This window comes from Cinclus cinclus, unplaced genomic scaffold (assembly GCF_963662255.1).
Source record: "Cinclus cinclus unplaced genomic scaffold, bCinCin1.1 SCAFFOLD_32, whole genome shotgun sequence".
Classification (NCBI taxonomy): Eukaryota; Metazoa; Chordata; class Aves; order Passeriformes; family Cinclidae; genus Cinclus; species Cinclus cinclus.
Genome location: NW_026912098.1, coordinates 3,438,798 through 3,450,911, shown reverse-complemented (window position 1 = coordinate 3,450,911; position 12,114 = coordinate 3,438,798). Strand labels below are relative to the sequence as shown.

Sequence of the window (12,114 nt, the reverse complement as noted above, 5' to 3'; positions counted from 1 at the left end):
CATCCCAGAGCCCCTGGCACAGACAGACCCTTCTGTCCATGGATACAGAGACATCCCAGAGCCCCTGGCACAGTCAGACCCTTCTGTCCAGGGATACAGAGACATCCCAGAGCCCCTGGCACAGTCAGACCCTTCTGTCCCTGGGAGCACAATGGGGGTGGGTGGGCAGTGAGTCCTGGACAGGAGCCAGACCTGTGTCCAGCCCTGCCAGGCCCTGCCAAGGCTCAGTGCTGGCTCCTCTGGAATGGGAAAGCCCTTCAGCCTTGTCCCTGCCCAGAGGGGCAGTGCTGGCCTGGCAGCACAGGCTGTTTTCCCCACAGGCTGCACGAGATGAGAACACAACACTTGCAAACACTGAGTGCAAGCCACAGCTCTGGGTGCTCCCCATGCACCTCAGCCCTGGTTCCACTGTCTGCCCCAAGCTTCAGGGGATGCAGTGGGAGCCCGGCTGGGCTCTGCCCAGGGGCCATCCTGCAGTGACAGCTCCAAACAGGGAGCATTCAGGTGCCACAGACAGCCAAGGCAGGGGTGGAGGGGAGCTGGTCCAGCCCAGACTGCACTGCTGTGTGCTGTGCTCTGGGGCTGGGGCTCCCTGCACAGGGGACTGCACTGCTGTGCCAGAGGACACAAGCTTGAGCTTCAGCCTAACTGAGCTGGGTGGGTGGGCTGGGAAGAGTGGGGAGGCTCAAGGGGATGCACAGAGTTCATCCTGCGGGAAGGACGAGGAGAAGGGAGTGGCAACTCAGCAGTGAGGAGAGCTGAGAGCAGGAGAGCAGCTCTGAAGGACACTAAAATCTCACTGGACCTCTGAGACATTGCTGCTCTTCAGCCAGTGAAAGAATGAGTGCCTAATCCTGGAACTCAGTCTTCCTCGTGCTGAGGGGCGTCAAGGAAGGCAACAATGTGATGGAGACTGTGATGGGCTGGGAATTCACTGGGGGAAAGGAGGGAGCACTTGTGAATTAAAAGGCAGGTGGGGGAGAGAACTGTTCAGAGAAGGACTGAGCTACAGCTTGAGCAGGCTGAAAAATATCATTTGGGGTCATCCCAGATTGATTTCATTTCAGAAGTTATTGAACAAATTTACTTTTTGGGGGGTGTCATGTTTTCCCTTGGAGGTGTACACTCTGCAAACTTGAGCTGCGTTGCTGAAATGCTCAAGCAAGTCTCTGCTGCAGGTCGCTCCATTTCTCCTTTGGCTGATGCCAGCCTGGTGCTGAGCTGCAGCAGAGACCTGGCAGAGCCCAGAGCAGCCTCAGCATCCACAGGGCCCGGCTGCAAGGAGAGAAACCAGAAATTGCCCATCAGCTGAAGGCTCCTGTGCCCCTTGTCCCAGCTGTCACGGTGCCCAGGCCATGCTGGCCGTGCCCAGAGCAGTGCCCATCACTGCTGCCTTGGGCAGCAGAGCAGGAGGGCAGGACATGTGCCCAGCCTGCAGCCAGCCATGGCACATCCACCTCCTCAGCAGCTGCCACAGCAGGATGCTCCTGTGCTCGCTGCCATCTCCCAAAAGCTCTCATCCCACCGTGACAAGAAGGTGGGGACCCACCTCATGCCATCGCTGCTGGAAGAAAAGCTGGTCCCAAGGGATGTCCTCAGCCTTCTCCAAGGGCACGGCCCATCCACGCCGCAGCTGGTCCCGAGCACTTCCTGATCCACACTGGAGCCCACCTGGAACACTTCCTTTAGAGAAAGAATCAACAAATTAATGAAAATAGATTACAGTCCAGAAGGGGAGAAAAGAAAAATGGTAAAATATCTAATCTCTGTCAGGGGCTTGAGGAAGGCCCAACCCTAGATGCCAGGGAAAAACCCACCCACGGGTGAGAGAAGCCCATGCTTTCTCCCTTTTCCCCTGCACTGGCCCCAAAAGTCATGGTGATCCCAAAGCAAGTAAGGGCAGTGGAGCAGCCCAAGCCCTTCCTTGCCTGCCAAGGAAAGCAGCCATGCCCAGTTCTGGAGTCCCACCTCACTCCCACCATGGGGCTTTGTTTGTGTCGTGCTGGCTGCCCCAGCCCGGGGCACGGTGGGTGCTGGGGGCTGTTGGCAGGGCCAGGAGCTGACTCCCATTTCGTACCCACCCCAGCCCATCCCCCCAGCTGTGCCAAAAAGCAGCTTGGCAGGTGACAGAAGAATCAGTTTTATCCTCCCCAGCAAAGGGGGAACCTTTGCTTCTTGGCCAGGCTGTGCAATGCCCAAATCTGGGAGCATCCCCCTGGGTCTGGACTCATCTGTAAATTCACCGTGGAGCCAGGCTTTGAAGAAGGTGCCAGAATCCAAGTCCATCTTCAGCTTGCCAGTGGCCAGGTGGAGGAAGAGGTTGCCATCCTTGATGTCATCCTCACTGTCTCCAGCAGCAGCAGCCCCACCTGCTACAGCTTCTCCAGGGGCTCCTTCTCCTTCCCTGGGGTGAGAGCAGGCTCTCAGTGTTCTGCCCAGGGTCCAGCTGTCAGTGAACCAGGACATGCCAAAGCAGCTCAGATGGTGGCCACCAGTGCTGGGCAGAGCAGCTCAAGGGCTGTGTGTTCCCACCTGATGACCCCTGTACAGTGACACAGGCAGGACAAAAAAGTCTGGGCTTCTTTGCTTCTGATTGCCAAGGCCTGCGTGCAACTGGAACTTACCAGAGCCCTGCATCCAAGTGTGCCTGTGGCTCTCTCCCTTCTTCTATGGCAGGTGAATTTGCTGCATCCAAGGGTCACAAAACAGGTCTTCTGATGAGGGCCTTTCCATGTGGAGCATGGATAAGCACCATCTGATCAGATCTTGGCCCTCTGGACAGAGAAAGCAGAAACCACCGGTCAGTTGGAGGAGGCTCCAGTCTGCTTTGCCCCACTGTTCTCATGCTCAGGCTGTGCTGCATGTGCTCAGAGCTGGGCCTAAACCTTCCCATCAGTTCTTTGTTTTGGAGGAGAGCAGGAGAGCAGGACATGTGCCACCTCCTCAGCAGCAGCCAGAGCGGGATGCTGACGAGCCCACTGCTGTCTCCCAGCACTGGTATTCCCCCCGTGCCCAGAGATGAGGATTCACCTTGAGAGACCTGTTGTGGCAGCGAGAGCTGATGGTTCCAGCTGATGTTCTGGCCTCTCCTGAAAGGGTGCTCCCCACAGACCATCTGGTGCAGCAGGATGCCCAGGGACCAGAGGGTAGCTGACTTGCCATAGTACCAGCCAAAGTGGGTCCATTCTGGGGGGCTGTAGGACGGTGTTCCTATGGAATACAGATGGAGTTCATCAGGGGGATGCTGCTGCTCCCAGAGCCTGGCCCCAGAATCCTTGGGCATGCTAGGGCTGCACCAGTGGCACATGGTGTGACCCCTTGCCTCTGGCCAGCACCTGGGACTTGTGTACAAACTTGGGGTTGGAAAAGGAGCCACTGGTGCTGGAAGAGTGCAGCAGAAGCCCTGGCAAGGCCTGACCATGACAAGGAAAAACCCACTCCGTGGTGGGGAAAATCCATGTCTTCATCCTCCCTGCCTGCATTGCCCCAAAAGACATTATGAGGACAAGGCAAGCAATGTGAGCACAGTAGTGCAAGCCCTTTCTCACCTGCCCACCAAAACAGCTGCTGCACAGGTTTGGACCCCCCACAACCCACTACCCCCACCCACGGGTGTTTTTGTCAGGCTGGCTGCCCCAGCCCCAGTCCTGGACACAGTGGCTGGCAAAAGCTGCCAGCAGGGCTGGAAGCTGGCCCCCCACCCACCCCAGTCAAAAGCAACTCAGATGAAGACTCAGTGCCATGACTGGCAGCAAAAAGGAGAGTCCCTGCTACCACAGCCAGGCTGGGCCCTGAGATGTTGGGCCAGGAGATGCCGGGACTGGGAACACAGCCCTGTGTGGGCTCACCTGTAAAGTGAGTGTAGGCTGTGTCCTGCAGGTAGGTGCCACAGCCAAAGTCAATCAATTTTGCCTGCCCGGTGGCCAGGTCAAGCAGGATGTTCTCCAGTTTGATGTCCCTGTGCAGGACCCCACAGCTGGTGCAGTGCTGCACGGCCTCCAGCACCTGGCGGAACAGCTCCTGTGCCACCTCCTCTGACAGGAACCCCTGTGACCAAATGAAATGACGGAGGTCCTGACACCACTCCGGGTGCTCCAGCACCATCAGGATGTCATTGGGGAACTCAAGCCACTCCAGCAGCTGGAGAACTCCAGGGAAGCCAGTGGACACCTTGTCCAGCAGCACGATCTCCAGTGGTGCGCTGGTGCCATCGGGCTGCAGGAGGACCACGATGCCGTCAGCGGGGCTGATGCTGTGCCAGGACTCGGGAAGCTCTCCCTCAGCACGGGATGCTCTGCTGGCCCCACACCCACTCTCCCTCCAGGCTCCTGGTGGCTTCCACCCTTCCGGGTCTCGACTCATCCCATCCCAGCATGCCCCAGCTTCTCCCACTGGTCCCCGCTCACTCACCAGCTTGCCCCAGTGCTGGACATGGTTTCATGGCACCCTTTTGATGGCCACCTGCATGCCAAGGGCAGCAGCAGGCTGAGCTCCTCCTCGTCCTCCCTCCTCCTCCTCTTCTGCCTGCCACTGATCCCACCACTTACTGGGGCACTGTCCGAGAGCCGAGTCACCGCCCAGGCGCTGCCAAAGCCGCCACACCCCAGCAGCAAACCGAGCTGGTACCGCTCCTTCGTGCCGTGCTGCGCCTCCCCTGCCAGCGAGACGCGGCTGTCAGCGCTCGGCCCGGGGCCAGACATGAGCCCTGAGCACCCCTCAGCCGCCCCGGGCCGGGCAGCCCCAGGTGTTCGCTCTTTGGAACGGGACAGCAGAGGCTCAGGGCCAGCGACCGCGCTGCCGAGCGGTGGAGCTCGGGCCTGGGAAACCGCAACACAGGCAGCAGGAGCAGCCGTGCCGTGTGTGTGCTCCACGGGCCCGGGAGGAGCCAGGACCAAGACCAGGACTGTGGCCAGGGCACACCTTGGGGCCAGGGCCAGGGGCCGGGGTTGGGGTCAGGGCCCATGTTGGGGCCGGGGCCGGGTCCGGGGCCGGTGTCGGGACAGGCGGAGCCAAAGGGAGGCGATGCCGCTCCACGCACTGATGTCCATCCAGCAGCACCACCGCCAGTACAGCCAGAGCCGGGTGGAGGTGAGACCGTGCCAGGATGGATGGGGATGGGGAAAGGGATGGGAAAGCCCCGCCTGGGGCCAGGGCAGCCCGAGTGTATGGCCGAGCTAGGAACTGGGAGATGGAGACTGGGAGAGGAGGGGGACCCAGGGAAAGAGAGACCGAGAGAGGCTGTGGGACTGTGGGAGAGGGAGAGGAGAGCCAGAGGGTCGACAAAGTCGCTTCTGTCACTGCTGCTGCTGCTGCTGCTGCAACTGAAGCCCTGGGGCCGTTTGTCCCCATGTCTGTTTTTCCGTTGCCTTCTCGGCCTGTGCCAAGCCCTGCATACCCCGGTAGCAGTCCCTGAACATTTTCTTCCCATGATAAAAACATCTTTCAAGCACAGGCATTCATGGCCAAGACTGGGATTCTGCCTCCAAAGTTCTGTATATATGCAAGGGTAGCTCCCAGACAAAAGCTGCCAGGACTATGTAGGTTACTTTGGCTTCCTGAGGGCCAGCTCTTATCTGCCTTTGAAACACTGGGGCTCCCTACTTTTCTTCCTCCAGAAAAGAACTTCTCGTCCTGATGGCCATGGACAAAATTGGCATTTGGCCTCCCAAATCCGGTCTATCCAAGGATATCTCCCAGACAAATGCTGCCAAGACAAACAGGTCTGGCTTGCCTTGGCCTCTGGTGACTGTCTCTCATCTTCCTTCAAAACCTTGGGTTCTGAGGTTTCTCTCCTATAGAAAGGAACCGTCCTTCTTGTCCAGGGGCCCATGGCCTCAAGCACGTGACCATTTGATAGTGGGCAAAGGAGTGGACAAAGGAGTTCAGTGTTCAGTGGGCTGGAGACTGAGGACAGCAGAGGAGAGCCCTGGGAGGGATTGACGGGCAGTTTCAGAGGTGATGGATCTTTTGACAGAGAATATCCAGAGAAAGAAACAATTAATGCTAAGGGCAGTTGTGGAGGCCCAGACTGGAAACAAGGAGAAAGGAATTTCTCTCCTAGAGCACGGCTGAGGTGCAACACATCCCACAGGAGGAGTCTGGGCCAGCCCAAGGCACAGGAATGTGCAGCAGCTGAAAGGTTCTTCTGACTTGGACTCCTGGAAGGGTTTGTGCAATCTCCTCCTAGGCCCTGAGGTTCAAGGGCTCAGCACCAAATGCACCACGGCGCTCATTGGGACCAAGGAACTCCTGACAAACCACAGCTCTGCCTTGATTTCCCTCTGGTCTGGTGCAGTTCATCAGGAAGGTTTTCTGCTGCACTTCAGGAGAAATATCCATTCCGATTTTAAAGGGTATATTTCATTACTGCTCCTTTTAGAGCAGAGGTGACTGCAGCAATCTGTGGTTGATATTGATCCAGGGTCTCTCCTTGTCTTGGTTTGAAAGACAGGTGTTTGCCAAGGAAAGCAGAAGCTTCCCCTTGGACTGAAAAAAAATGTGATCCTTCCGATTATTATAATTTTGGAATTAAGACAGCTCTCAGGCAAAGATATGGGGGTAGGAATAACAGTTCTTTACTGGTATATCTAACAAGACAAACAAGAACAACAACAGCTATGAAATTACCCACAAACAGAACAGTAACTCAGTCCCAGTGTTTTTTGGCTGCAGGCACCTTTTCCCTGAGCTGCAGTTCCCGGTGCTGGGGGTGGGCAGGTCCCGCAGAGCCGCAGGAGGGCTGGGGGTGATGGCAGAGCTGTCCCAGGGGGAGAGAGAGATGGAGAGAGAGCTCTCCGCTCACGGTGTGGGTCCTGGTGCTCAGCAGAGTGCTGGATGGTGGTAGTTCACAGCGAGAAGGCAGCAGGGCAGGGTCTGATATTTGTTTCCCGACGCTGGGATGGGACAGAGAGGCAGGAGGCGGATATCATCCTTCTCGTCTGAACTCCGTGGGGAAAATGGGGACGAGGCCCAGCCTTCCGCTTCCTCTTCTGGCTGTTTGAATCTCGCGGGGCCTCCCCTCTTCCCTCCCCTCCCCTCCCTTCCCCCTTGTCACCAGGGCCCAGTCAACAGGTATCTTAGCATGACAATGGGGAAAATTCCACAGAGGAAAAAAAAGAAAGAACTAACCCTCAACATTATCCACCCCGAATTTTCCCCTACCATCATGCCAAATCAAATTAAAAATCTTCAAATTATAGACATCCATACAGTTACAGATACAGGCACAGTATTGTAGGTAGTTCACCCTAAAACAAGGTCTCCTTGGGGTATGCATCGGGTCTTTCCATCCCTTTGCATGATCCACCAGGTACACCCTGGCCCTTGAGCAAAAACCACCCCACGAATTGGATTGGCTTTGCTGGAGGCAGGGTTCACCCAAACAGTTTTTCCTAGCATACCTCTCATATGCACCACTGGAACCTTGTCCCCATCTGGTGTTCTCAAGGGCTCAGACTGGGCAGGGCCTGCTCGATTAGTGGAACCTCGGGTGTTCACTAACCATGTGGCCTTTGGTAGATTAATCTCCCAGTTCTTGAAAGTCCCCCCACCCAGTGCCTTCAAGGTGGTTTTAAGCAGCCCATTGCACCGTTCCACTTTCCCAGCCGCTGGTGCGTGATAAGGAATGTGGTAACACCCACTCGATGCCGTGTTCTCTGGCCCAGGTGTTTATGAGGCTGTTCTTGAAATGAGTCCCATTGTCTGACTCAATTCTCTCAGGAGTACCATGTCTCCAAAGGACTTCTGTTTCCAGGCCCAGGATGGTGTTGCGGGCAGTGGCATGAGGCACAGGGTAGGTCTCCAACCATCCAGTGGTGGCTTCCACCATGGTCAGCACGTAGCGCTTGCCTTGGCGTGTCTGAGGCAGTGTGATGTAGTCAATCTGCCAGGCCTCCCATACTTATATTTGGACCACTGCCCCCCATACCAGAGAGGCTTCACTCGCTTGGCTTGCTTGATGGCAGCACACGTCTCACAGTCATGGATAACCTGGGAAATACTGTCCATGGTGAGATCCACCCCTCGGTCTCGTGCCCACTTATAGGTAGCATCTCTGCCTTGGTGACCTGAGGCATCGTGGGCCCATCGAGCCAGGAACAACTCTCCCTTGTGTTGCCAGTCTAAGTCTATCTGTGACACCTCTATCCTTGCAGCCTGATCTACTTGCTCATTGTGTTGGTGCTCCTCATTAGCCCGACTCTTGGGGACATGGGCATCTACATGACGGACCTTTACAGGTAGCTTCTCTACCCGACTGGCAATGTCTTTCCACTCATCAGCAGCCCAGATTGGTTTTTCCCTATGTTGCCAGTTAGCTTTTTTCCATCTTTCCAGCCAGCCCCACAGAGCATTGGCTACCATCCATGAATCAGTGTAAAGGTAAAGCTTTGGCCACTTCTCTCTTTCAGCAATGTCCAGGGCCAGCTGAACGGCTTTGAGTTCAGCAAGTTGACTTGATCCACCTTCTCCTTCAGTAGCTTGTGCAACCTGTCGTGTGGGGCTCCATACGGCTGCTTTCCACTTCCGGTTCATCCCCACGATGCCACAGGAACCGTCAGTGAAAAGAGCGTAGCGAGTTTCATCTGCTGGCAGTTGGTTGTATGGCGGGGCTTCATCAGCCCGGGTCACTTGTTCTTGCTCCTCTTCATCGGCAAGACCAAAATTTTCACCTTCTGGCCAGTTTGTAATTATTTCCAAAATCCCAGGGCGATTTGGGTTTCCGATACGGGCGCGCTGTGTGATGAGGGCGATCCACTTGCTCCATGTGGCATCGGTGGCGTGGTGGGTAGAGGGGACCTTCCCTTTAAACATCCACCCCAGCACTGGTAGTCGGGGTGCCAGGAGGAGCTGTGCTTCTGTGCCAATCACCTCTGAGGCAGCTTGAACTCCTTCAGAAGCAGCCAAGATCTCCTTCTCTGTTGGGGTGGAGTTGGCTTCAGACCCTCTGGAACTTCGGCTCTGGAATCCCAGAGGGCGGCCTCGGGTCTCACCAGGTACCTTCTGCCAAAGGCTCCAGGACAAGCCCTTGTTCCCGGCTGCAGAGTAGAGCACATTCTTCACCTCTGGTCCCGTCCTGACTGGGCTGAGGGCTACAGCATGAGTGATCTCCTGCTTGATCTGGGCAAAGGCTTGCTGCTGCTCAGGGTCCCAGTGGAATTCGTTCTTCTTCCGGGTGACCAGGTAGAGAGGGCTGACGATCTGGCTCTACTCAGGAATGTGCATTCTCCAAAAGCCTATGGCACCTAGGAAAGCTTGTGTTTCCTTCTTGTTGGTTGGTGGAGACATCGCGGTGATCTTATTGATGACCTCAGTGGGGATTTGGCGCCGCCCATCTTGCCACTTTACTCCCAGGAACTGGATCTCTTGGGCAGGACCTTTGACTTTGCTCCTCTTGATGGCAAAACCGGCTCCCAGCAGAATCTGGATGATCTTCTCTCCTTTCTCAAATACTTCCATTGCCGTGTTCCCCCACACATTGATGTCATTGATGTATTGCAGATGTTCTGGAGCTTCACCCTTTACCAGTGCAGCCTGGATCAGTCCATGGCAGATGGTGGGGCTGTGTTTCCACCCCTGGGGCAGTCGGTTCCAGGTGTACTGCACGCCCCTCCAGGTGAAAGCAAACTGAGGCCTGCACTCTGCTGCCAGAGGAATGGAGAAAAATGCATTGGCAATGTCAATGGTGGCGTACCACTTTGCTGCCTTGGACTCCAGCTCGTACTGGAGTTCCAGCATGTCCGGCACGGCAGCGCTCAGCGGTGGAGTCACTTCATTCAATGCACGATAGTCCACAGTCAATCTCCATTCTCCGTCAGACTTGCGCACAGGCCAGATGGGGCTGTTGAAGGGTGAGTGGGTTTTGCTGACCACCCCTTGGCCCTCCAGCTCACGGATCATCTTGTGGATGGGGATCATGGCATCTCCATTTGTCCTGTACTGCCGGTGGTGCACTGTCGAGGTGGCAATTGGCACTTGCTGCTCCTTCACCTTCAGGAGTCCCACTGCAGATGGGTTCTCTGACAGTCCAAGCAAGGTGTTCAATTACTTAATGTTTTCTGCCTCTACAGCAGCTATTCCAAAAGCCCACCTGAGTCCCTTTGGCTCTTTGTAATAGCCCTTCCTCAGGAAGTCTATGCCTAGAATACACGGTGCCTCTGGGCCAGTCACAATTGGATGCTTCTGCCACTCCTTCCCAGTCAGGCTCACCTCAGCCTCCAGCAAAGTCAATTCCTGTGATCCCCCTGTCACCCCAGCAATAGAAACAGGTTCTTCCCGCACATGTTCTGACGGTGTTAGGGTGCAGTGTGAACCAGTATCAACTACTGCCGTATGTTTCTGTCGCTCTGATGTGCCAGGCCATCGGATCCACACTTGCTGGGAATGGGTTTGGAAATCAAGAGGCAACTCAATAGGAGTTAGCAACTTGTTCTGTTTCTTAGCCAAATACTGTACCTCTTTATAGTGTCAATTATCTGACATGTAAAAATCACGTGTAGCAGCTTAAATTATTATTGGACAAAGCTGTCTTAACACCCAACAAAGTGGCATATTTCTTTGGTTGACATAACTGTCTCAAGCTTCTGCTTGGTCAACCTTGCAGTTTTCCTAAATCCTGTTAAGGCAACCTCTTTATCAGTCTCCAGTACATCGCTTCCCCTTTTTTGCTACTATCAAGGTTATTCACAGACTTATTTGAGCTCAATGTTAGGATTGTGCAGAGCAGCAAGAGACCCATGGCCTCTTGCTTCTAACCAATCTCCCACAATTCCCCCATTTTTTCTTTGCACAAATAATAACATGACTAACCTTGGTTAGTGTGTACTTCATGCAACTGACAATGCAGCTAACACACAGCAGGCCAACTAAAATCATGCAAAGAAGTAGCAATCCTGTCTTACAGAGGCTTTTACCGACCCAGAAAGTCCTAACCAATCAGTTAATCCTTCCTGCCCCAAGAAACCTACATCCTGTTTAATGCTCCGTGAATGCTGTATTAACTCTTGGATTTCTTTATGGATGGACTTAGAGTGGTCATGTAAGTCCATACAGCACATTCCATCAAATTCCTCACAGCCATGACCATATGCAAGTAGAAAAAAATCTATTCCAGCTCTGTTTTGCAGTATCACGTGTTGTGCGGACGATAAATCATCGGCTAGTTGTGATAGCACTCTACTAGTTCCATTTGCTTGTTTAACTACCCAGCAGCTAAGCTTTTGTATTGTCTTATGTGCTTGTGTAGCAACTGCACCAGGTACAAAAACAGATGATAAATTAACTTCCCAAGAATTCCATAATCTAATGCCATTGTCGCAATCTTGTTGTATCACCTGTGTTAGTTCTCGTTTCCATCTAACACGGTGTGTGTTGTTTGGGGGTATGTGTAGTATGGCCATGCTCAATTGCCCTATGGTACATGGACCACGGACAAGGTTGGAGGGAATCCCTGACCATGCTCGGTTTCTGCAAATCAAAAACCAACTGGGTGGCAATTTTTTTGGGAAACTGGTCCCTGGGACGGGGTTGCTCTGGGGTCTTATGGTTTGATCACACCATAATGAGAAGTTGCCAATTGGAGAAACTGGGGTGATGACATTACTCTTGTGACAACCTCTGTTTGAACCTTTGGGGCACCCTGTCTTTAAATTATTTATCCATACACAGGATGTTGCATTCAATGAATCTTGAAGCTCTATTTCCTGTGGCTCAGGTCCATCAGGCAAATTGTGGTCCCAGTTGTCATAATCTTCCATACACTTGATAAGGCTGTCCTTATTCTCACAAAGCCTTTTTGTCATAAATCCTTGTTTTGCCTTTTTAAACATAGGCCAATTAACATCTGACAGAGGCACCCCTACTAAGCACATCACAAAGGGTGATCGGGGGGTGGATAAAGTGGCACAAAACCTGATAATATTTAATTGATGGGCTAATGAAACCCAGATGTTTCCTCTAGGATTTATAGCCTTTAACGGACTTGCACAGCTACCTGCGATAATGTAAATGCCAACAGTCATGAAAACATGCCTCAAAATGCTCCTGTAACACTTCAGGTTGGATGTGAGAACCGATTATCTTTCCACACCTGGTTTCTATTACTTTTGTTTCTTTCTG

At 54.0% G+C, this 12,114-nt stretch overlaps 1 protein-coding gene across 1 annotated transcript; it reads right to left on the bottom strand.

The window, feature by feature from the left end:
* Nucleotides 1–2,667: 2,667 nt before the first annotated feature.
* LOC134057335 (serine/threonine-protein kinase pim-1-like) lies at nt 2,668–5,048 on the bottom strand. The gene is given in 6 exon segments (XM_062514324.1): nt 2,668–2,774; nt 3,031–3,210; nt 3,849–4,215; nt 4,411–4,461; nt 4,548–4,891; nt 4,976–5,048. Coding segments are annotated over 6 exon segments (1,122 nt in total).
* Nucleotides 5,049–12,114: the final 7,066 nt, after the last annotated feature.